This window comes from Arvicola amphibius, chromosome 4 (assembly GCF_903992535.2).
Source record: "Arvicola amphibius chromosome 4, mArvAmp1.2, whole genome shotgun sequence".
Lineage (NCBI taxonomy): Eukaryota > Metazoa > Chordata > Mammalia > Rodentia > Cricetidae > Arvicola > Arvicola amphibius.
In genome coordinates this window covers 13,196,211-13,222,961 of record NC_052050.1, presented here as the reverse complement: position 1 = coordinate 13,222,961, position 26,751 = coordinate 13,196,211, and the positions used below count along the sequence as shown (strand labels likewise).

The window sequence follows — 26,751 nt, the reverse complement described above, 5'->3', positions numbered from 1 at the left end:
CCTGGTTTTGATCATTGCACGGTGGCTGTGTCAGTGCTGACACTAGGAGAAGTACCGGGAGGGGAGTAGAAACTCCCCGCCTTCTTTTCAAGAGTGCTTATGTATGTGTGTGTGAGAAAGAGAAAGAGAAAGAGAGAGACAGAGACAGAGAGGATTTAAATTATTTCAACACAAACAGTTTAGGGAAAAGAACCCTATTCTAAAGTAAACAAAGAATTGTAAATGGCGGTACACACCTGTAATTACAGAACTTCCAAGTTTAGAGGCAGGAGAATCACATGTTTGAAGCCTGAGACCCAGTTTCCAAAAATTAATTAATTAATAATTCATTTAATTAAAACAGAGACTGACAGGAAAGAGCTCTGTAATAGCTAGACACAGCTGGACCACTTCGGAACAAGACGTGCTTGGCATAATGAGAGCCCATGGACTAAATAAAGGTATGCCCCCTCTCACCAAGAAACTCCCCAGGATTTCCCTCCAGAAAAGAGGAAAGGAAGCGAGGGACTGAAGGAGGCAACGGTTTCCACCCCAGGGAGACAGAGGAGAAATAAGGAAGGTGTGATGACGCTGGCCCGCCCTCGGCATTTAGACACCGTCAAACTTTTTCACGGTCATCCATGCACACCTGACCCATGGTGTAATTTCAAGCTCTCTTTAGAGTATCCTCAGGACAACCTTCCTCACTTTCAGATTTGGAACATGTTTCAAATGTTGCAGTGATGCAGAATACCCAAGAGGATGCCCAGAGAATTCACCCACGAAAAGAAAATATCATCTGGGACCAATTTTTAAACTACTTTTACATTTTTACCTTATCTATTCGTTTGCATATTTGCGTCTGTGTGTACATGTACACGCGTGTGCACCTTGGCACACGTGTGAAGGTCAGAGGACAATTAGTTGAAGTCAGTTCCCTACTTATACCATGGAGATACTGGGGATCAAACTCGGGTCCTCAGACTGCAGCAAGCACCTTTAAATACACTGAGCCATCTTGCAAACCCTGGGGCTAATTTTTAAAGCAGCTCAGAAATCTAGCACACAAGAAACTATTTTTCCCGAGGAATATTTACAAGACATTAGTGTTGTACTCAGCTTTGGCTAGAAAATCAATATTGGGAAATGGAGTGCATAAACATCCGTGTTTCATTTATCATCAGATCTGCCACTTTGTTTATTTTGTGTGGCTATTAGCTGTGTCCACAGTTCCGAGATCAGAACCTCAAATCTACAACACAGAAACTCTAGGAAACAAAGGCTTAACTTCTGCATCTGGCTTGGACTGTTGTCTAGAAATAAGTTCCATTCTAAGAGTGGAATACCACAAGCAAAACATCGAAATATAAATGCTGCGGTTTCTATCAGCTTTGGAGTCTTGTTCAGGGGAATGACTAAAAATATATGCATCTGAAGATTAAGAGAACAAAAACAAGAAATTAAATAAAATGAAGAATCCATTCTGTTTGAAGATCATGGCAAGGTCAATGGCCTACTAAGAAAAAAAAAGGTATGTAATTACAAGGGGAGTGTTTTCCTTGCCCATGGAATTTCATGTATTATGAATTCTAAAGTCTTTCTGTTTTAATGAGTTAGCTCTTTATATACAATTGTGAGACTGTTTACCTATAAACTATCAAAGTTAAACATACAATACTAATTTACTCAGAACTCCCAGACTTACATGAAAGCTGTGTTTCTGTTCCTAGAAGGAACTGCTATTTTCCCAAGAAAATCAGAGGAGCCCGGGGCCTGCTTTGGGTAGCTGTAGCCCTTGGGCTGCTGGATGTTGTACAGATGTTGCTGGATAGGCAACAGCACTCATAGGCAGCAGGACTCCTGACTCAAATCCACGGAACACAATACAAAGATTCATGAGCTTCCAGGAGGTAGGAAAATGGCACAGCAGGCACAATGAAATGTACGGAGCAGAGGCTGGAGACTCAAGTGTCCACTCAGCGTGCTTGGGCTTATAGAAAGCCATTCAGCTCCCGCAGTCGACATCACTGCTCAAGGAGCTGGGCCAGAATCCACGGACCTCTTTTATTTCTGTCGTTACAGGGTCTCGTGTACTCACATAGTCAATGTCAGTCTCTAGGTCACTATGTAGCCAAGGGTGGCCTTGAGTCTCCTATCCTTCTACTTTCATGTCCTGGGTGCTGCTGGTTTATGGGCTTAGCACATCTTCTGCAGGCACTCGAGCAACAGAGCTGTATCTCTACCTCCACAGTCCTTTCTTGATCTAAAAGTCTGTGGCCATGGTTCTTCCTGGCCCTGTGAGAACAGGAACAGTCAAGGAGGTCAAGAGTCATCTTCTTAGGTGTATGTGAATTCAGATGGTTCATGTACACCACACAACTCCAATTTCGTTGGCTTTGACTCTATCATAATTTAAGCAATATGAAAAATCTAATGGTTCATAAAAATTATTTCATAGTAAACAAAAGTTTATACATTTGACATAAGTATACTATGACAATTTAAAAAATTAAAAAGCCAGGCATGGTAGCACATGCTTTTAATCCTAGTACTCAAGAGGCAGAGAGAAGTGGGTTTGTATGAGAGCAAAGACCAGCCCAGTCTGTGTATCAAGTACCAGGGCTGCATAGTGATAGCCTGTCAGGCAAGGAGAGGTGAAAGTCTAAGATAAAGTCTCCACATGGCTTCAGGACAGTACAACAAAATGTAAAATAACTTGGCCAAGAAAAAAAGAGAGAGACAGATGGGCAAATGCATAAAAAGTCAAAGCCAATGATGTATTTCCTGATGCTGGGATAAAACTGAGGCCATCAATCAACTCCCACTAATGGTCAAGTCTGCCAAAAGCATTTTATGTACAAGTGAAGCTATCAAAATTAGTATCATGAATATGTTATTCTTCCAGCATGTACTCATATGTATATGTATATGTGTGTGTGTATGGTGCATCCATACCCCACTCATGCATGTACATGGGGGGCTACACAGAGGTAGCCAGCCAGCATGTGTCTTCCTCCATTTCTCTTCATCGTTTTTAATTTTTGTTTGTTTATTTGTTTGAAACAAAGTCTCTCACTGAACCTACAGCTTGCTGCTTCAGCTAGATGGGCTGGTTGGCCAAACTGCCCCTGAGATCTGCCCATCTTCACCACTCAGCACCAAGGTTACAGGCATGAGCCACCACACTGCCTTTTACATGGGTACTGAGTATCCAAACTCAGGTCCTGACACTTGCCCAGCAAGCACTTTATCTGCTCAACAATATTTCCAGCCCCAGAGTTTACTTTAAAAGAAAAGACAACAAAACAAAAGTATTCACAAAAGCATTAGTAATCTATCACATTATCATATTAAGTAGAAAACCCAAGAGAAAGGCTCAGAGTTTCATTATCACAGCTATAGAGCATTTCACTAGATTCATTTAGCTCACCAAGGCAAGCCCTCACACACCAATGACCGCTGCCCTGATCCAAAAATTAATCTTCATAGACTATGATTTTACAAGCTGATCTGCATCACTTGGACATTTGATAGCTATGTCATCTAACTCTATATTAACCTGGTTACATAATTAAGCAAACCAAGAGTGGGACACAAGTCGGCTTTTAGCACCAAACTTTAATTTGATTCTAAAAAGTAAAATAAAATAAGTTATGCAGGCTTCTAGATGGTTTATAATTAGTAATCATTTGATTTTTTTAATTGCATATGTGTAGCATACAGAAATAAAATAATATTAAGGCCACACTTTAAAATTGAAGCCAAATGTCTGTCAACTGAGCCATCGGATGGTAGCCACCAGTGTGAAACTGGAGAGACAGAGTGCATGTTGTTGACCAAACCCAGCACATGGAAAACTAGACCCATTCCCAAGACAAGGTTAGGATTACTGTTGGACAGTGACTCCTAATATGGCAGCTGTGGCTTGCACTCTCCCTATGGAGTAGAAACACTCTTTATGGAATGTTTATGCTATAACAACTGAACAGAGAGCTACTTGAATTTACAAGACAGGACAGGAGGCACTTTTTAAACTCGCCTATATACTATAGTTAGGAATCAATATTTAAATTGTGCCCATAGTAATGTCACATCTCCTGTTTTAAGACAATCTGCTTATGGGCCGTGTTACTTAAGACAGTCATATAGTTATGTGAATTCACCTATCGGAGGCTTAAGTATTAACATAAAATTCAGAAAAGAATTTAAGCGAACTTAAGGTTATTTAACTTCATGGTAAATGTTTTGGTTTGGTTTGGCTTAGTTTTGTGCCAGGGATAAGATCCAAGACCCATGCTTGCCAGACAAGCACTCCACGTCTAAGCCAGATCCCTCGCTGCAAAGGGAAATCTGAATATGACCTAGGCAAAGCCTTCACCAGTGTGAGCCACGCTTTCTTCAGTTCCTGAGACTTTTGTGCCAATTGCCACAAATAGCACTACAAATCGTATTTCACTTAAAAACTTGAAGGAAAAACAAACGAAAAGATGAGTAAAAGGGATTGACTGTGTGTCTGTGCGGCTTCATATGTGAAGAAAACACAACAATGGAAACCCTGGCCGTCACTGAATCTGCCTGGTGTCAGGTCCCAGCTCCACTGCTCCCTCCCTGCTGTGGGCGAGCACTTTAACTCCTATCTGCTCCAGTGTCCCTGTTGCAGAGCAAGGGTGGCACTGCCAGCCCTCCACAGGGCGAGCACAATAGACACACATTGTAAGCACACATCAGCTCAGGAGTAGTGTCATGTAAACTGCCATTTCTCCCCTGGGAGCTCGGATAAAAGTCCAGGTGAAAACCCATCTTACATTTCAGCCTAGAGAGCCCCAGAGCTCAGTGGTATCGCTTGCAAAGTTCTCTGGTATGCTGAAAATACAGCAGGCTGAGTTCAGCCTGTAAGTAAGAAAGGAATGGGCAATGACAATGAACAGAAAAATCTAACTAAATAAACAGGCAGTTCCTAAAATAATGTTGCCTGTTTTAAATATGTAAATGTTCTAACCATATTTCCCATATTAATCTGTAGAGCATTCCTAGTATAACTGAGTGTCTCATATCTGGACCTAATTTCCATGGACCAAAAGCCCTGAACTTCTAAAAGTGACTCTGTAATCAGTCCCCAGGCTTCCCTTGATAGAGCCAGCAACAGTGTGAAGGCCACAGCTTTGTAAAAGCAAGGGACTTTCCAACTTCAATACAATGTATCTTTCACAAGAAGCTACAATGCCATCTCCCCCACTATAACATTTTCCTGAAACATGTACAAGACACAATAAGAACAAAAAAGAAGACACATAGGAAACAATGTATCCTTGCAAAAAGCCACCGTTTTCAGAGTCTGCAGGCACCTAGAGCTGCACAAACTGTTCTCCGATCTGCTCTAGGACTTGGATGGGACTGGTAACATCTTAAATAATATAGCCTCCCATTCTGGCCTGTTTTGCTTTTAGAACACACAAATTACACTCACCTACCATGCTTCCTACTACTATTTCCTCACCTTAGAATGTCTACCTCCTCATCCCAAGGCAAGGGAATTCCATGTGCTCTCTAAACCCTAATATAAAGCCATCACCTAGTATATGCAAACAATGTGTGCTGCCTTCCCACATGCTTCCACAGTTCGTCCTTCCTTCAGACTAGCATATAATATTATGTACATGCTAGAGCAAAGGCATGGTTTGATGCTCTCATGGAGGGCTTCTTAGGCTCACTCTAAGTTCCTGACGCCAAGCTTACTGTCCTATGTGCTGAATCACTGGAATAGTACAGATACAGTGGTAGCCCATGCATCCGTAGTACACGCCTGCTAGAGTGACTCCTGATCCTTCAACACCTTCACAATCAAGTGTGCTCAATGCATGACAAAAACATCAAGAAATGGGGACTTGTGAGAGGCAGCGCAATCCATAGCTTAATAACACCTGGGTTTAAGTCCCAGATCTGCCCCCATTAGAACTGTGAACACCACCAGTGTCTAAGCTTCCCTCTCCTCTGGAATAGCTGTAAAATAGAGGCAGTTACCTCTTCAGAATTGTTGAGGCCAACTAATGATCAATTAACTCAAGGGCAGTACCTAGCAGTGAATACGACAGGGGAAGAAAGAGGAGGCAGCGGTTGCCATTGCTTCAAGTACAAGAAACTCCTCACCCTACTGACCATGTGAAAGACTGGACACCAGTGATGAGATACATCAAAAGAGTCTGGGGCTAGGCGTGCAACTCAGTGGGGGAACATTTGCATAACACACACAAAAAAAGAGTTTGCTCATCGGACCTAAACAGGTCTGTAAGATGCCTGCATGCCCGTTATTCCCATCATTACTGATTGCCCAGTCCGCTATTAGAGCTATCCCAGACAAGACAGATGGACCCTGCATTCCTTAAAACACCAAAAATAGAAATGTATAGCTATGGGTGGGGAAAGACAGCAAGGGAAGGCGTATGAATGATGGGCTATCCTTACACTAATCTTACTGTGTGGACCTGCTCCTAAATAATTCCAGTTTTGTGCTGATAATTAATCAAGTCATCCCCCTCTCTTCTGTTCTTCACAAAAATCTATTTCCACAAGTCATTTTCCCCTTTGTATAATTTAAGAGAGGTTTTTTTTCTTTAATTTGGTTTTAGCAATTTCCATTCAATCTGACTGTTAATACTGTGTCCCTACCGAGACGCTCATGGCTTAAGTTAATGCCTACCATGAGTTTCAGGGCTGGGTAGAAAAACAAGAGTTTAAATGAAGGGTTTGCTGTGGAAAGTCTGAGAAGGGTGAGGACCACAAAGACTCCGGGAGTCTAGTTCCAGAGAAGTGGCTCAGTGTTTCCTTAATAGCATCATTTTCCCCTCCTACATACAAATCCTGGCTTCACTGGCACCGAAAGGAAACAGTTTCCAGTTGGCTGAGAGGAATGCTTCTGAACCCAGGCCCCACCCCCAGGCTGGAGCCGGTCTCAACTCTCCCTCTACAAAGGAAACTCTAGGGTGCGTTTAGAACAAAATCACATAGAATGAGAAAACTCTGATAGTATATAGCAACTAAGAAATGTTAGGTTTTTTTTCTTTCTGTTTGAATAAAACCTTTAAAGCTATTGCAATTCAATTACAGATATTTTCTGCCACCATTCCCATCCCTTCTTCTCTCACCTTAAGGCTCAAAAAAACCTTTCAAGTTCAGGAAGTTTAAAAATAAGAGAATCGATGTGTTAGGCATGACAGCGCCAGGGTCAGCTATTAGTGACCTCAAGGTAAAGCAGGACACTGACGTGACAGCGCCAAACGTCCCCTGAAGAATGGCTTCAATTTTTCACTCTGGATCCAACACATCTTGCCTTCCTAATACAGCCCAGGAGATGAGCTTGTTTTATTTGTGGCAGTGAGATTTAGTCCTGGCGCTTTTTGTGAGAGAGAGGAATGTAAGTTTCATTTGCACTGTACTAAGTTATTAGGGTCAGTACTACACACAACTCATTAGAGATGCAAACTGGCATTTTCTGCTGTTTTTCAAAGCTGCCAAAAGTGCCTTTTTAAGTCCTCTGAAGATGTACTCGAGGTGACAGACCTTTGGGCAAGAAACTAGCTTTAAATAAAAAACAATAATGAGGCTGGCGCTAGGCCCATAGTTGTTATCTTTCCGGTTATGAGCATTCATATCACAACGGTCCTGATATTTATACAATCACACACCCCACGAATGTTTACATAGTGTCTGTGGAGTGCCAGGCATTGCACACTGGAGACACACAAGACAGAGAAGACTTGGTCTTGCACTCTGCCAGTAAGAAGCTCTGCATTGGGCATAAATAGCCGGAATGGCTGGAAGTTTGGGGCAGGCCTGAGCTGTGCTGCCTGGCCTACTACAACTTAGGATGGCCAGAGGACCAGAGGAAGAAAGCTTTCCAGTATGGAGGAGGAAAACATCCATTAGGAAGTCAAAAGAAGCAGGGGACGGGCCTTTGAGCACCCTGCTGAGGGCCGAACTGCACCCTGTGGCAGCTCAGAAATGAATGCTATTCTGAAACCAGACTCACCCTATTAAGGAAATGCAGCCCCACAACCTATGGGCTGCTGTGTCTAAAACCTTAAATTTGGGGGGACAGTATCTGGGAGGGGAAATGCCATCAGAGGGTATGAAATCAAGATACCATAAAATGAAAGGAAGGGAGCCTGGTTGTCCATGTCTTCTACAAAAGTAAATATCTGTTAGGGTCCCACTGCCTGAAAAGGGGGATAAGCACTCCACACACCCCACACCTCTGCCTTCCAATGGGAGAGGATGTGGGTTAATAAAATAACAGAACACCTTCACCCCCAAGCCAGGTAACAGAAATCGGTGCCAGATGGGAATATCTGACATCACTTCCGGCCTGGCATCCCTACTTACAGCAAATAGTATGCATCGTTTCTGGGAGGGGGCAGTTGAGCCTGAGTGGTCTCTGTCCTCACTAGACTAACTCTTCTGAGTTTTACAGGCAAGGTGGCCTTTGACATTGACACAATACTTCACTTCCTGCATTGTTAAAAACCTTCCAGAGTTTCAAATTGAACCTGCTATTTCCTGGTTTGCAATTCTAGTTAACTCCAAGAGTTCATCTACACGAGACCGGGGAGATGCCAGAGTTCAAATCCCCTGAGCCCAGGTAAAAAGCCTAAATCAGTTCAGATGCCTATGTGTAATCCCAGTGCTCCTACAGTGAGATGGGAGGGTAGAGGCAGGAGAATGTCCAGTGGCTCAGTAGCCCATAAGCCAACTGCACTGCCATAGCAGTGAGGGTGAGAGCAAGACTATCTCCACCAAGTGGAGGACATGGGCCGACTTCTGAGTTCATCCTCCGATCTCCACATGCATGCTATGGCATGGACACGCCTCCACTCACAAACAGATGTGTACACAGAGGTGCACCTGCACAAAGAATTTTTCAAAAGGTTTTAGCTATAGTCATCATTTGGGAGTGAGGAACCAGTCGGAAAGCGGATGCCAAGGCGTGAGCCTCTGCTTTACAGACAAATGATTACAGAAAACTCCGACACAACACTGAGCCCCCGTGACAACAGGAACTCACTGACAGTTTTAGGAGGCTAAGTTCTTGTGCTACCTGTAAGATGCGCGCCCTTCAAACCTTGGGCTGGGATCAGAATTGAGGGGCCCTAGGTTCAATTCCAAGCACCACAAATCATACACACAAACAAACGAGGCAGTGATTCCAGCATATGAGAAGAAAAAATGTTCCATTCAAGTTGGCCAAGCTCACAGTTCTGCCCAGCTTGGCTCTCAGCCTTTGTCTATCTCCTGGCACCTGGCATCCACTCTACTTGGCAGATGAGGACGACTGGACATCCCTTTCTACAGGGCTGCCAACTCGATCCCCACTGCCCCATTTTTGTTTAAAGGCCAGCCTCAGCCTGGGCGTACAGCTAAGCTGGCAGAGTGCTTGCCTAGTGTTTAATCGCCATCACCACTTAAAGTAAGCAGCACGTGCCTGTAATGCCAGCACCTGAGGGACGGAGGCAAGAAGATCGGAAGTTCAAGGTTATCCTCATCTACATTGCAAGTTTAAGGCCAGCCTGGGTTCTATAGGCCACTGTCTCAAAAAGGGTCTGCCTCCGTTAAGTGAGTCTCTTCCTAGAATCCCTCAGCCTGTACAGCTTGGCACAGATAAATATTCTTTCTTTCCTATTTTCCCACCAAACACCAATTGTCACTTTTTTGAAGGAATGGAAAGCCAATCCTAGTCAGGTATGTAACAGGGATTCAAAATAAAATGTCACCAGCAAAGCAGAAGGAAAACTACTGACAAGTTGGGGCTCGCGTGGAGTCACAGGCAAAGGACAGGATATGGTACGTGTGTCCCTAGCGAGAGAGGGGCTCAAGATTCCTAACCTCTGGGAGGTGGGGAAATACAGATTCACTCCTACTGAACTCTGAGGTTGACCCTGCAGCAGCATGGGCTCCTCCTGACTGCAGTTGCGGGCAGGGCAGACTTTGGATGCTGTCTCAGGGATAGTGCAACCAAACAGCCTGGGCTGGAAATTCATTTTAGTGTGTGATATTAAATAAGAGAGGGGGGGAGGGAGGGAGAGAGGGAGAGAGAGAATAGAAAAAGCAAAGGAGGAAAAATTCAGAGGCTAGCTAGATGTAACAAACTACATGAGCAACTGCCTGGCACATCAAATAAGCAGGTCACGTTTTCAGAGGCTGCTTCCACCGCTGTAATTAGAGACGGGCAGGGCTGTTGCTAACTCAGAGAAGGAAAAAAAATGACTTGGCTTGGTCCCATTTCCAGTAGTGAAAGTAGCAGATAGCCCCAGAGGACCAGACTCTGCGAGAGCAGCACCAAGGGCCATTCTGTCCTAGACAACTGCTTCAGGAAGCAGCTGATGCAGGACAGAAATCCTCCCTGGAAACAGACCTCCCTGCCTAAAAGACCAACTCAGTGTCATCAATGCCTAGGACATACAAATCTACTTCCTTTTCTCTTCCTTTCTCTGGAAAAAAATAGGAAAGGAAAATGTAGAAGCGGATCAGCTATCTGCTAATGTTATAGGGAGAAGAAATGAACACAGCCATCACCAAGTCAAAAACCAGGAAGCAGAAAACAGTAAGCAAACATTCAAAATGAGAATGCAAGCCTCATGGCTAGCCTTTAAGAGCTACAAAGGGACAAGGCTGTCGATCCCTGAAGATCTTAAAGACGCTATTTCATGGCTTTTGGGCCTACAGAGAACTTCTTTTTTCTTCTCCCTGGTATTTAAGACTCTTGGCTTTATCATCATCCAGACAGTGAATTCTCCAATAGGATCCTCCTGGGTTACCAGCCCTGGTAGTATCACTTTTCAGAATTGTACATCCAGGATGCAATATAAATAAAAATGGTACAACACCCACCTTGGGAGAGTGGGAATAGCTCAGCATTTGTCCAGAAGGTTCCTCGAGTCCATTTATGTCAAATCTTGGGTCAAGGAAATAAACTTAAGTGTTCCATGTGATGATATCTTAGTTCTATCATTCTTAACATTCACTGAGCAAAATTGTGACAGAGCTTATTACTTGTGATTTGGATATGTGACTCTTGTTTGAAACATATGCAAAGAAATAAGAGGAAGAGAGAGAGATGAAAGAGAGACATAGAAGAGAAGAAGGAATAGAGGGAGGGTGAGAAGATGGGGAGGGAGAGGCGGGGAAGAAGGAAGAGGGTACACTTGCTACAACCATTTTACCCAATGCCCAAACCAACAAACTGTTAATAACTAGAAAATAATATCACCAGGTAATCAAAACCTAATATATCAAGAATATAAAAAGTTTCAGGGTCAGGCATGGTGGCACATGCCTTTAATTGCAGGACTCAAGAGGCAGAAGCAGGCAGACCTCTAGGAATTCAAGGCAAGCCTGGACCACACAAAGAGTCCCTTTCTCAAAAATATTTTTTTCCCAAACTCCTTCTATTATTTGGAGGAAATGTCTGTCCAATGGTGTGAATGGGATGAGTTTGTTTCCTGAGTAGGAATAACTTTCTAACAACCAGAATCGAAGGGCAAAGGTCAGAGAACAGTAAGCTACAATGTATTCTAAAGCAATGAGGCTCTCAAAGGAGTGCTGACTTTGAGGAGGCATTAAACAAAGACAGGCTGGAGAAGGACTCCTGGGGATTGAAAGCACAGTCCTGGGCAAAGCATCTTTCTTTATTAAATTACCACAATAAGATACAATATGGCCACAAGAAGTCAAGCACAGATGATACATGCTAAACAAGATGTAGTGCGCTGATAGCATCTCTAAACATCTCCATCCTAGAGAAGGTTACTGTGAATTAAATGTGTGTCTGCACTAGGGGAATCCATTACTTAAAGCAATCGCAATTGGAAGGTAGGTTCTTCAAAGCAAAAAACTGAACATAGGGCCTACTTATTCAATCCGTGTGGTTTATAAATCCAGTGTTATTGTAAATCTAGTAAGGCAGTTCACAGAAGAAATTCAAATGGCTACTGCACATGTGAAAAGAAAAAAGAAAAAGTATTTGACCACACTAATAACCCAGGAGACAGAAGTTAAAAGTAAGGCTCTTTACCCCTCTGACATTAACAAAGATAGAGCTAATTTCTCTAGCAACCTCTCTACCCAGAGAGTGAAGGGAAGAGCAAGCACACTTTACATTCACAGTGAACTGTACATTGGAGCCCTTTCGGACAGCAACTCTACAGTGCTCATTAAAATTTAAAATGTACACATCCACCCTTGTGGGTATCTAGTCTAGAAATACCTAGCCTGCTTCCCAGAGATGCTCCCCATTGTGGTGTCTATGAGAACTTAGTAGCAACTGAAACACCCAGCAGTGGAGACAAGGATGAATAACCACACCTGCAGCCACGGCACAGAATCGGGCAGCGCTGACACCAGCACGGACGGCTATTTAGCATACATTGAGGGGAAACAACACACCTGCACAAATAACATAAAAGTTCCATCCCTTTTACAACCAAGTATGTGCAAGCAGAGACTGAAAGCGTGCTTTTGAAAGACGTTATCCCTGGGAGAAGGGAAGAGAAAGCGGTGTGCTAATTCACTGTTTAAAATGTGACGAGTATACTTTTAAAAAAAGAAAATCATGTCAAAGGGAGTTAGGAGGGTGTGAGGCTATTAACCTGAGAACCCACTGGAAGCTCAGGACATGCTGTGCGGGACATTTCACAGAACTCCTGGTGACCATGCACCATGGTCACCCTGTGACATCATCAACAAAACCTGCTCTGACCAGGGGGCTGGCAGAGACCCACTTGACTTGGAATCATGTTCATAGGGGGAAAAAAGATATAGTTTTAAGACAACATAACTACTTCCCTGGACAAGTAATAGTAGAGGAAATTCAGTTAATACTTTTCTTGTAAGTTTCCATAGGCACTGACCCAAACCAAAGTCACTGTCAAAATAGCAACAGACTTAGATCTCATTTGCATCTCTCAACTACCTAAATTCATGTTCCAACCTAGACTCATACCGAACCTATAAAGTTCAGGCCCACAATTTAAGAATCAAGGTCTTCCTTTCATCTATCATAGAGGCTGACCCAATGCACTTTCCTCTTTATTCTGTTTAAAAGGAATATCTGTTTATTTCCAAATGGAGCTCTCAAAATAACTCATTCAATCAGGGTTTTAAGCACTTCATGGAATTAAGAAAGGTACAGTATTAATGATCATTATGCTATAAAATGTCCCCTCTCTAATATGTCTATTAGAAACAAGCTCACCAAATTGGAAGTTTGCAGAAAGATAATCAACTTAGTAATACACCATCGCTTGTAAAACAGAAAGGCACATGCAGTGCCTTTGTCTAATGCACTTAGTAAAAGACAATCTTAGGACAATATTTTCCAGGCTAGAATGTACTTTCCACTCGCCCTAATAATAAACCTATGCCCAGATGGGAAATGTAACCCGAACTAAATAAACATGCTATAGACGATGAGCAGGCAAGCCAGAAGGCAAGCTAGGGAACCTGACATGCCTTTGCAAGCTACAAAGGAGCAATTTCTCCAACACGACAGATAAGACAGAGAATATAAAATGGTAGCTATCTGATGGCCGCACAAGGATGGTGGTTTGGGTTTGAGTGAGCACAAACGCAACTGTAGGTCAGAGAGGAAAGCCGGTGGGTGTCTCCACAGGAGTGCATTCATGCAATCATATACTTAAGCCAAAGGAAAGGCGCACCACCCAGTGATGCTAGAGCTTCCAGTCCCTCTCCTATCACTGACATGCTGTCAAAGTGTGCATACTTTGTTCCTGGTGACACTAAGTGACCTACACAACTTTCCTGGAGAGATGCACAGTCTAAAATTAATTGCTTTGAGAACCCAAGGTATGGAGGGAAGAGGAACAAAACAAAGAAAAAGAACGGGAAAGAAATGCCACATGAATACGAAGTGATTCCTTTTTTTTTTTTTCTAAACGCCCACACAAAGACAGCAGTTTCTGACAGGAATGTTCTCGGCAAAAAATAAAATTACAGGAAGGCTTTTGCTTTTGCTTTCTTCAATGAGAAAAAAAGGCAGTTCGATGTGCAGATTACTAGGCAATACCATGTGAGATTTTTCTTACAAGGCCCATACTAACGTCACTTGTATCCAAATAACGTATCTTTCAGATCACAGAGAAACGGTGAGCAGAGGCACAGCTCCCGTGTGCAGTGCTCACTTCTGGATGTACTTGAAAATAAAGCCCATGGAGGCAGCTTACCTTGGCACTGGAAGCCTTGTTTCCCAAACCCCCTGGAAAACAGAAAACAAGAACAAATATCTTAGTATCCTTTTCACTTAGACCACATTGTGATGAGTTACATGCACAAGTATACTTGGAACCCAATGACTTGGTAAGAAAAATGTTCCTAAGTATCTAATTAGATGAATGTACACATTCATCTTTCTTAAATAAATAAGTGAATCTGTCTATAAAGGACCAAGCTTCTATCTAGTCTTTTCTGCCTTGTGATTGGTTCTTACATTTCAAAACAAGAACATGACTTCCTACTAAAGATTGTTGGCTATGATACGCAAATGATAAAAAAGAAGCTTGTGGTTTCAGAATGGAGGAGTGGCTTACTTTTATTCCTGAACAAACTAATTTTTTCTCCCTAAAAATAACTAAAAAGTAGCTTGTCAGAAGTTTGTCTCAAATAGTGCTTATCTAGAATTTGCCAAATAGCACCACTGTTTACATTTAGTTTTGGCTGAAGGAACCCAATTTGATGAAATATCACTGCTATTGCTTGCATTTGAGATTACTGTGATCTAATTTTCATTGAGAACCAATGGCATTCAAAGCACAGACTGAGACCACTTGACTCCTGTAAATCCTGACTCCGTAAGCAGAGCCCTGCTGTGGATATTTGACTACAAATACTGTTCCAACAGAATGAACTGCGTCAAAATGTTCTGGGGGGCGCTCAGAATCTCTTGCTTTGCATGGCATTTTAAATTTACAAAGCATTCCCCCATTCCTTTGTAATTACCTCAAAGTCCTCACCCGTCCAAACTAAATCAAACAATTTTAAACTACCAGTGCTTAAATATGGGAATAAAATTGTAAATTAAAGGCTCATAGAAACCATAAATGAAGGAATATAGAGAAATTAAATCCACTGCAAGATGATCTTGGTGGGGGATTCCCTAGCCATCCAACTGGCTGCTTTCAGGTTAAGCGAAGCAAAGCACTTGTTTGGGAGTAGAAAGGAGCAGGACTCTTCACTTCCACATCACAGTGCGCCTGGGGACCCAGGAACCTCAGTTCACCAGGCTGACTGATCCTCTGGGCAGCGACAGTGGAGATTCATTAGTTAGTTAGTCATAATGTTAAGTCCTTTTTCTAACTTATCTACTTCCGGCAAGAAATAATCAGAGGTCTGTCCCCTTTGAACAGAATCTCAGGGCTAACACAGGAGGCCACAAACTGCCAATTGCAATGTCCTCTCTTTCCTCGAAGTAGCGTCACCCCGCTCCCGAGCTCTACTGCTTCAGAGGCTAACTGCACTATGAAAACTAAAAGGCTGTGTTGCTTACCAATGTACATTTTTGAATGATTTCTTTAAAGGAAGGAAAAATCATCGTATTGGCACTCCGGTGGTGGGGATCCCCCTTTTGACTCCTTTCTCTGGGTGGCATGGATTCAGAGCCACCCACCCATCCTCTATCCACTCTGAAACTCCAACATGTTAGGATCTAGGTGCACTGTCACCACCTTGCAGTTTCCCACCCAGGAGGGAGCTAAGAAAGTCCCAGGCACAGCTCTCTTTTAAAGAGTTGTCATTCCAAGAACATGAAGAAGTATCGGGGTGTCCTAAGAGAAAACTGAAACTAATATTCAAAGTGGTGGGAAGGGGGTCTGGGCGTTCCCTTAGTTTGGCGATTTTTGAGGGGGGTGTCACTGACATTCTGAAAATCAGATGAAAGCTATAATTCTCTCTCCAGAAAAAAATCATAATGTGCATAAACATAATTTCACCTAGTTTGACAACCCAAACTAGAGACCCCTGAACCCTTCCATCTACAAGGCCCCTCAGTTATCAATGCTCAGCGTTCACTGGAGATCACCTGAACTCTGACACCTTTAGCCATTACAGTATTTTTCTTAAATAAGCCCTCTGTCCTCATCAACGGGGTTACAAGCCTAATCTCCTGTTGACAGGGTCTATTTTAAATGACTCCCTCTGCCCTCTGCCATTTGCCTGCTGGGTTAGCCCTCCTCCCCCACGGCAAGCTTTCAACAGTTTGCTGCCTCCCATCTCTCTCCCTCCCCACCCTCCCCCTTCTGGGCTCACCCAGAAAAGTCAAAGTCTCCGTGCCCAGTAGAAACAGCCTACAGTAGGCAGGGACCCAAGGTTCCAGCGGAGTCCCAACCCGTCGCGAGGCACAAACACTCCCCGGAACGCGCCCAGCCTGGCTCGCCAGCAACTTGGAGCGGCGCTCAGCGGCTCCCCGCTACTCCGGGGCGTGTTGGTCGCGCGTCTCAGGGCCACTCTGCCCCCAACACTCTCTCTCCCCGTTCCCTTCGCTTCCACCGGGCTGCACCGGTCGCTCCACTTAGCTACGAGGAAGACCCGTGCGCCCCAGAAGAGGCGAGGGGACCACCCAACCACACCCCGCCATCCGTGTCACCCCAGTGCCAGGCCAAACGTTCCTTCAGGGCAGGGCATGCGAGGCAATGCCCGGCCACTTCCCAGGGAGTGTCCCGCGTGGGTGCGCGCCTGTCACTCCGGGCGAGAGTTCGGACTCCGGCCGGGCACTCTAAGTTCTCGGAGGAGTCCTGTCCGTGAGAGTGCGGACGCTCCCGGGCTTGGAGGCGTCCCCGAGTCCCAATCCCTGGGACTTCGAGACCTGAGCCTCGGGCAAAGGTGGCTCCCGGGTCTCCCAGGCTACCGCGCGCACCTACCAGATGAAGTCGGTGCAGTGGCTGCAGAAGGTGGGTTGCTTGAAGAAGCGGGCGATGAATTTGTGGTCCTTCACCTCGTGCACGTTCTTCTGCCTCAGCGCCCCTTTGCGGGCGAAGCGGTTGGCCACGTCCTGAGACGCCGTGGAGTCGTTGGCCGGGTAAACGTCAGCCATGGTCCCCCCCAACCACCTCTTGCCTCCGCCTGGGAGCAGCAGCCGGGGAGGGCCGGGGTGGGCGGGGGCGGCGGCCCAGGTGGCGGTGCAGAGGTGCGGTGGTGGCGGCGGTGGCCGGGGAGAGCCTGGCCGGCGCTGCGCTGCTCGGAGCTGGGAGCGGAGCGGCGCTCTCTGGCTCTCTCCGGCTCTCTCGCTCGCTGGCTGGCCCCACGCTAACTGACAGCCCGGCGCCCGGCGCTCGCGCTTCCTACTCGCGGCGGCGGCAAGAGGCGGCCCGGAGCGGCGCCGCCCACTGCGCATGCCCGGAGAGCTAGCGTGTGTAAGGGTGCACGCGCGCGCGCGGGCTGGGATAGGAGCACGCGCGGCGGGGGCGCGCGCGGCGCGAGCCTGGTGCCTCTTCGCTGCACAGCGCTGCCGCTGCGCTTCTCAGAGCAGGACACGCGTTCTCAGGGGTCCCAGTGAGCCTGGGGAATAGTCGAGGGCGGCGGTCCCGGGGAGGTCCTGGAGATGCCCAGCCCAGGAAGAAGCCGGGAGGGGCGGGTCCTTCTCCTCCGCCGCCTGCTTCTTTTCCTCCCTTTTCCTCGGCTTCCTCCTCCCTTTTTTTTCTCCTCCTCTCCTTCCGCTCGTCGTGCTGGGCCTCCTCCTCTTCCCACCTTCCTCCCCCTCCTTCTTCCCTGCTCACGCTTTCCTCTTTCTGGGATGGAAGTTCTGTCCCGGAGGAACCAGGCACGGTTCCCTGGACGCCACTCTCCTTAGCAGGTACATAGGTAACTTCTTCTCAAGTAACCTGGACGCACCGGCACTTCTGGGATTTACTAGCATTTTATAAACCTCTACCCGTTTAACCTTTCACCTGACTAAAATGTCACTCTAGTCGTTCTGACTAAAATGGCCAAGCCCTGATCCTCACTCTGTACAGAGTAGGCAAAAGGGAGCGAGTTTGAATAACTGGTCCCTTCTTATCTACCTTCGATCTTTGACTTGCAGCTCACCTGCATATTATATAGATTTGTATGACAGTCATTATCACCGGGTAAGATGCCTGAGGACTTGTCCTGGTTTGTGATCTCATTATTCATTGGCTACCAGAGCTGTGGCGGTGCCGATGATCAGGCTCTCTTGATTTTACATGTCCAGAACCTTAATTTAGAAATCATTTTGCATCCTAAACTAATTGCTGAGATACTGGCAGGTGTAGAGTTCAGCCAGCACATTTGTAAATTGCCCAGTAAAACTGCCTGGGAAAGAGTAGCTCGAATAGATCTCTATGCACAGGGAACACATGGGGCTGGCCGCAGGAGTGTCTGCTGAATATTTATTAGGTCTGCCTGGAGTTCTTCTATACCTCGCGGCAGAAGCAACCATCTCCCAGAAAGCGGTTCACTGCCCCACTCTGTCCAGGCTGGTCTCATTCTCTAAGCAATCCTCCTGTCGCAGTTCCTGAACGCTGGGATTACAGTCATGAGCCGTCACACCAGCTACATTATTGTTGAGTACCAATTGCCAGATTCACTAAGTTCACAAAACATCCTCATGAGCTAAATCCATCAAGAAAGAACACGTACTTTAAAGTTGGACATGGCAGCACTCGCCAGTGATCCCAAGAGGATCAGGAATTTAAGATCTCAAAAAATATTCTAAAAGAAGAAAAGAAAATTAAAGACTTTTTTTTTTTTGAGTTTTGAGACAGGGTTTCTCTGTAGCTTTAGAGCCTGTCCTGGAGCTAGCTCTTGTAGACCAGGCTGGTCTCGAACTCACAGAGATAATCAGCCTGCCTCTGCCTCCCGAGTGCTGGGATTAAAGGCGTGCGCCACCACTGCCCAGCCTAAAACTATTATTTTTTGAGATTGCCAAAGCGTGACTCTTGATGAAAAGATAGCTTTTACATTTAAACAAGTGTAGGCTACCGACTGGCCATCACTAGAACAGGCCCTTGGCTGACCCATTTACAATCTGGTGAGCCAGTGTCTTAGGGTTACTGTTGCTGTGATGAAACACCATGACCAAAGGCAACTTGGGGGGGGGGAGAGTTTATTTGGGTTGCATCTCCTGAATCATGGTTCACTGAGAGAAGCCACTGCAGGAACACAGACCAGGAGAGAACCTGGAGGCAGGAGCCGATGAGGAAGCCACAGAAGATTGCTGCTTACTGGCTTGTTCACCATGGCTTACTCAGCCAGGACCTCCAGCCCAGCAATGGCACCACCCATAATGGACTGGGCCCTCCCCCATTAGTCACTAATTAAGAAAATGCCCCCACAGGGTTGCCTACAGCCCAATCTTAAGGAGGCATTTTCTCAATAGACACCAGTTGGTATCAAATTGGTGAGCCTAGCCAGCACAGCCAGTGTTATTGGTGCTTAGTGATATTTTATCTGGGCAGAAATGTTAACACTTCCAGGCCACAGGAGCAAGGAAGGGAGAGGTAGGGGAAGGATGAAGAGCAAAGCACACTGGGAAAATGGATAAAATTCTCCAGAAAACAATATATGCCTCTCAAGCCATCAATGTTTACTACTTGATAATTACAGTTGAAATGAGGCATGATGGAATGGAACCATGACCCCATGAGCCCTCACATAGCCATGCTTCTCTAAGACAGGGGTCTCCCTCAAATGTTTACTAAACACAAAGCTTTTTTCTAGTTCCCTGAGGGTGAGGTGGAGAGAAATGGAGGGTGGGGTTGTTGATGGATACTTGAGTAGCATGGGGGGGGGGGGGAGATATACAGCTAAGAACCAGACAGGCTGGGTAGCAGCCCGAAGTCTTGGGAAGTGATTGCTTTTAACTGTGAGTGGAAAGGATGGGGACAATGTCTCTTTCCTTTCAAGCTGTGGCTTTGCCTGCTTGCATCTGTCCTTATGGGGAGAAATGGCTAACTGGAAGCCCATTGATTGATAGATGGGCTGAGTGTGATTGCATTAACTACCTTCTGAGCTCAGAAGAGGCCCAGAGAGGGCTGTGCACCTGCAGTGGAGAATCGCAGTGACTAAGCAAGGCAACTGCTCCTCTAGCATGGGGCCGATCACTGTGCACTCCTGCTAGCCACCCGAGGAGGCCCGCGTGGTGTAGCCGAATAGAGAAGATTAAGGGAGAGAACTCTTGGGGAGGCAGTACTCAGTGCTGCGTGGTTATTTTTAATCTGCTGTTTCATGGAGATGGTTTCAACCTAGAGTGGTTTGCTTGATATCAGTGGTCTTGACATGCAGCATAAAACTTGTTCAATGAAACCACCTGGTCTGCTTTCAACGGGGCCATTTTCAAATGGGGCAGTAGGGAGTTCTTAAGCATTGAAAAAGCTTCTCACTGAGATTTATAGGAGCCAAGATGAATTGATCACTTAGGCTTTTTCAACACTATAGAAAGCTTGTGGGAAAGGTAAGTCAGCAGATTAGAATGTGTAATCAAGCAGATGGTTAGATTTATGTGAGTAGAAGGTCTTGAAATAAATAGACTAAGATCTAAATGAGAAGGAGAATGCAAGGCCCAGGGACCATTGTCCGGCACACTTGGGGAGCTGGTGAGTCAGAAGGCCGTCAGAGTACCAAGTCTTCCAGACTCATAATGAGAAGCAGCTAAAATCCTGGCCACATCCTCCTTAACAAGGCATGGACCTCTGTCTTCTCAGAAGGAATGCCATTTTTTAACTCATAGAAAGATATGGAGGTTATGGGAGGTCCCAATGAGCATCCTACTTGATTCCAGTTGGTGGCATGTTTCCTGAAAGGTCCTTTGGGTCTGGCCTTTTAAGCAAGCCCTTCACCCAAGACCTTTCTCAACCTCCTCTATCTCACACTATTACCCTGTGGCTCAAGTTGAAAGTCAGTGCACCCCTCCCCATTTCATTCTTCCCTTCTATCACCACATCCTATCTAAGGGGTGTCCTCCTGCGCACTCCACATCCTGAACAAATCGTGTTTATCAGTGGAACCCACTCTAGTATATGCCCCATCATTATCTCTGTCCTGGAACCTGCAGAATCACGAATTCTTAGACCTTTTAAGTTTAAACATCACGAGTAGTCATCCTTTATCAAATGCTTCTGTTCCTTAGTATGTGTGTATACGTGTTTGTGTGAGTGATATGTGTGTACATGTTCAGGGCGTATAGACATGGATGAAGCCACAGAAAGTGTTAGGCATCCTGCTCTGTCATTCTCTGCCTTGTTTCTCTCATTGAACCTGGAGAGAGGCTGGCAGCCAGCAAACCCCAACAATCTTCTTGTCTCCACCCCACACACCTGGCTTTTAGGTGCTGGCATTCAGACTCAGGTCCTCATGCCTGGACAGCAAGCGCTCTTAGCTACCGAACCATCTCCCCACCTCCCAAATGCACCTGTTTAAATCTACTTTATGTTTTGAATAATTGTAAAGATGCCCTTTATTTATATAGGAAGAAATAGAAATTCTAATTTCCCTTCAATTCAACCGTAAATAGCTCAGCCAAATAAAAGTAGGATTTCTGAAAGAAGTCGCCATGGCTCAAATGAGGCTCATCCCTGAAGAGTTCACAGCTGGAAGCTTGTCTGAGTGTGGCAATGTTGGGAGGCAGTGGGGCGTTTAAAAGGTGGGGCTTAGTGGAAGGTAGAGATTAAGTCGTGGGCCCCGCCGTGGAGAAGGATGAACAGAGTTCTTGAGTGACACGGGTACTTGTCTGAGCAGGTTATTATAAACCGAGGCCACAGCATGTGTGGCCCCTTCTATACATAGCTATTTCTTTAGTGTTTTTCTGCCACTTTGTGACACAGCCAAGCAGGTTTTTTACCTGTTGAAGTCATCTGACCATGGACTGTTAGTGTTGAAAACTAAGCCAGATAACCTATTTTTCTGTATAAAGCATTTGACCTTGGGTATTTTGTTACCACTACATAGAACAGACTAAGAAAATGTGCAAGATAACTCAAAAGTCCAGATAAAGAAACAAATGAGAAGACATATCCTATCAGATATCATTTTTAAAAAAAAAAAAAAAAAAAAAGCTAGGTAGAAAAATAGAGATAAATGTCTTGGCCAGAGAGTTCTCAAGCAAGATTTTCAGAATCTGGGGAATGGCTCAGTTAGTAGGATACTTGCTTTCAGGGATGAAGTTCTGAGTTTCATCCCAGAATCCACATTTAAAACGCTGAGCTTGGTAGCAATGTGCTTTTGTAATCCGGGCACTGTGGAAATGAAAAGGGGAATCCCTGGGATTTACTGGCCAATCAGCCTAAGCTAAGTAGTGAATCTCAGGCCAATGAGAGACCCTGTCTCAAAAAAAAACACCTTGTGGTGGACAGCACCTGAAAACCAACACTGAGCTTGACGATCTCTGACCTGCGGACACATACATGGTTGCCCGTTCTTAAATATGCTTACAAAGAAAGAGAAGATCTCCAATCCATCTCATAATAAGATAAATGTAAATTAGGACCATGCTGGAATTGCACTGTGACTGACAATTTGGGCATAGCTTAGAAATGTGAGGACACGTTGTTTGAGTAAAGATAACGCAATCACAAACTGTGCCATCTATCACTGGTAAGTCATAATATCTTGCCGACGTTGTCTTTGTTTCTGTTTTCTATTGCTGTGATGAAATACTCTGGCCAAAGCAACTTCAGAGCATCGTCCACTGTGGTGGGGGAAACCACGGCAACAGGAGCTTGGAGCAGCTGGACACATGGCACCCAAGCTCAGGAAACAAAGAATGAATGAGTGCTGCTTCTCAGCTCCAGTTAGACAGTCCAGGATCCTAGCCAGGAAATGATGCCACACCACAGTGATCCATCTTCCCACCTTAATTAAGGAAATCCAGATAATCTCCCACAGGCATGCCCAGAGCCTCATCTCCCAGGAGAGCCTAAACTCTGTCAAGTGGGCAATTAACCATCGTAGATATGATAAAGAGAAATCTGACAGTAACTATGAGAATTTAAAATACTCCAAATACTTTGACCTCGCAACTCCACTCCTAGAAAGGTACCCTAAATGTGTGTCTGAATGTGTACACAAAGGCAGGCAGAGAGGCAGCATTGACATCAATACCGAGTTAAAGGACTAGTTAGATCAACTATGATGGATTCAGATGCTGGAAATGAATTGCAGCTATTTAAAAATAAGATCAATTATACACACAGATGCAGAAATAACTTCCAGATACATGAGTGGAAAAGCAAAACCAGAAGTGTGTATGCTAGCACTTTTGAAAGAATCTATCTAGGACCGGGGGTGTATCGCAGAGATCTCAGAAGCAGGGCTGTTCCTAACGTATGCAAGGTCCAATGAAAAGGCGAGTGAGAAAATAGAAAAGGAAGTGTGTGTGTGTGCGTGTGCGTGTGTGTGTGTGTGTGCGCGCGCGTGCACGCACACACATGTACAGCCACATACATATAAATATAATCTTAAATTTTTTAATGAGGCATTTAGGATATAGAGAAAGCAAACTAGAACTGAAGGGGCAGTTTCTACCATGATGGCTAGTTTTCATAATGCTAGACGCTTCCCCAATATGGCTGGGGAAGAAAAGTCACCAGTAACCTTACCTATCCCTGAACCCTGTGAGCTACAGTAGCAACCTGCCAGCAATAGTGGCATGCATATTACCAGGTAACCAACCACTTTCTGGTTGGATTTGAGGCTCACCATAGAAATGCATGCCTGGTGCTGTAATCCTGGTGAAAAGCCCATGGATAAGGAGGTCATGGTCTCTGGGGAAGAACCTACTACTATTGTTTTGTTAAATGGATGTGGTATCAAGCCGTCTTTTGAATATGTGTGTTTATACCTATAAATTTGTTAGTGCTGCTCTCTGCCTTGATCAGCTTCTGTTTGCTGTAAAAAGGGACTGAACTTTAGTTTCCCAATCACCCAGACCTGAATAATCACACAGAAGCTATATTAATTACAACACTGTTTGACCAATGACTCAGGCACATTTCTAGCTAGCTCTTACATATTAAATTAACCCATTTCTATTAGTCTATGTACTGCTACATGGCTGTAACACTACCTCATTTTCTACATGTCTTGTTTCCTTGGCAGCTAGCTGGGATCAACCTGGCTCTGCTTTCTTTCTCCCTGCATTCAGTTTAGTTTCCCCTCCTACCTATATTCTGCCCTGCCATAGGCCACAGCAACTTCTTTATTAAGCAGTGGTAATAAAATGTATTCACAGCATAGAGAGGGGAATCCCACATGAGTTTGCAGTAGGTGATAGTTAATGCAGATAATGCTCAAAGTGCTGAGAACAAGTGACTGTTGACTGCTGAGCCTTAAACAGCTCATCTATATCACTTCCCATCCCTAAAGATTCATGAGATATTGTGAAAGAGAGGGCCAAGTGAATGTAAGCTGGAGGATGGGGAGGAGTGCTGTGAAAGCTGTCTGCTGGACACAATATGGTCATTGCCCTCATGAACCCACTGTGGTTAGCTGCATGAGACTGTCACAAGATGGGGCTGTCACCATGCCGTCATGGGTATGAGAGGGGCCTGCCAAACTCCATCCCTTCGGAGGAGCTATTGGTAACTAATGTTTGCTGGAGGAGGGAGAGTGGTTATCTTCAGTGGTGTCACCACTGGTAAGTTGCCCATGCTCCCTACCTACACGCTTGTAAGCAACCCTAAAAAAAAAAAAAAACTCCAAGTGTCACAAAATCAAAACAAATGAGAATCAATCTAGAAGCAGGGGGACTTGTTGGAAAGAAGTGAAAGGTTCAGTAGGAATAGGAGCAGGTGAGAGCGGAAAACAAGGGAGGTGGAAACGAGCAAAGCTAATTATATACCTGTATGAAATTCTCAAAATATAAAAAATCTTACATGAGGGATTTATCATATTTGACACAAAAGGTTTTTTCTTTATTTCTTTTATTATTATTATTTGTGTGTGTGTGTGTGTATGAAGGAGGGAGGGAGGAAGGGAGGGAGGGAGGAGGAGGAGCATGGTGTGTGTGCGGGGAGATGTGCACATGTGTCATGATGCGCACGTGACATGTGGAGGTCACAGGACAACTTTGTGGAATCGGGCCTCTTCTTCCACCCTTCTCTAGGTTCCGGGGATTGAACTCAAGTCATCAAGCTTTTGTGGCAGGTACTTTACCTGCTGAGCCACCATGTTGGCTCAAAAGGTTTCCACTGCCATTATTATTTTGATTCACGGTGTCTACTCATCTGAGTGAAGATCATTGAGAAGTCTAGTAGAAAATATTGGCCCCTGCCCCTCTTCAGCCCAAGAGCTTCTTGGTGACTGGGACCTCAACTTCCTTCTAGGTTGGGGGGTGGTTTTTTCCTACCTCTCTCTCTTCTTATTTCCCCACATAGCCAGGGCAAGGAAGTCAGTCAGAAAACCTGGGTTCAAGTACCAGCTCCTGTAGTTACTGGGTTGGGTAATCCATAGAAGTAAACTTCTCTAGGCCTCTATTCCCTATCTAAAAATGGGAATATCTAGAGTCAGACAAGGATTTTTTTTTAACAGAAAGTTAGCCACACAACACATATGAGTGTTTATTAAATACTTGGAAAATGTCATACAAATGTCAATCAACCTTAGCCTTTCTGAGTCTGGGTTTCATGGAGTAAGTTCAGAGGTCCCTCCTCTAAGCCCATTCTGTCTTCCAAGCTTCTTTCTTTCCACAGCACTCCCAGGGACAACCACCTGGGAACAAGGAGAGGTGACATGGATAGAATATAATACTTGCAGTTCTATTGTGAAGTGAAATGGTCCATCACCTCCCCCTACAGAACCCCAGGATTTCCTCAGCTTTCCATTCATGCCTAATTTAACTGAATGGAAGCAGGCACTACTTGTGTTATCTATGGTACCTTCCCAGCCTTCCTGGGGAGAAAGACTGTCCTTGCGTGTTACTTGAATCTTCTAGTCTGAGTCAATGGCCTCTGTCCTCAAAGGAATTAAGGAATTAGCATAATGAACAAATTGAAATTCTATTTTGCTTTGTTTTGCTGGTTTTGAGACAAGGGCTCACTATGTAACCAACCAGACTGGCCTTAAACTCACTATGTAGCACAGACTGGTCTTGAACTCCTGCTGATTTGACCACCATAGGCTCTCCCAGTTCTGGAATCAAACATGTGTACTGCCATGCCAACTGAGATTTGTTAATGATTTTTTCCCAAGTATACATAAAAAGCAGTTGAAGGCAGCATAGACCATCTGTTTATGTGCTTGTATGCTTTGCCTTCATCTCTTCATCTCTACCTAATAAAACCTTGACATAAATAAAACATGCCGGCCTGAAGTACCGGCAAAAACTTGTGATCCAAGCCCCAGGGAGTTGTAAGCAGAAGGATCAGGAATTCAAAGTCATCTATGACTAACTTGAGGCCAGCTTGGGTACATAAGACTCTATCTCAAACAGTAACAGCAGAAACTTAAACAAACAAACCACTTTTGTTTAAGCCTGGTTTAGTTGGGAAGTGTTGTGTTGGTGTGGTAGCTCATTTTTTCTATATCAATTGGCCACAGCTTAGAATTACCCAAGAAGAGAGTCTTAACTGGGGAATTGTTTAGATCAGATTGGTCTTCCCCATCCTACTGTGTAGCACCATTCGCTGGGTCTTGATATATAAGACAGGCAGAATCTAGATGAGAGTGAGCAGGCAGCAGGAGTGTCTCCATTTCTGTCTGCTGGGGATGTGATGTGACCATCTGCTTGAGTTCCTGCCTAGACTTTGCTCAGTGATGGAC

At 44.9% G+C, this 26,751-nt stretch overlaps 1 protein-coding gene across 1 annotated transcript in view; it reads right to left on the bottom strand.

Moving 5' to 3' along the window:
* The window catches only part of Prkca (protein kinase C alpha), a 393,819-nt gene extending 376,523 nt beyond the window's left edge, over positions 1-17,296 (bottom strand). Inside the window, exons 1-2 of the mRNA XM_038326556.2 lie at positions 16,899-17,296; positions 14,211-14,242 (exon numbers count right to left, since the gene is read on the bottom strand). Of these exons, the coding sequence (XP_038182484.1) occupies positions 14,211-14,242; positions 16,899-17,071 (205 nt within the window). The 5' untranslated portion in view covers positions 17,072-17,296. The remainder of the gene's footprint in view (positions 1-14,210; positions 14,243-16,898) is intronic.
* Between the last annotated feature and the right edge of the window lie 9,455 nt (positions 17,297-26,751).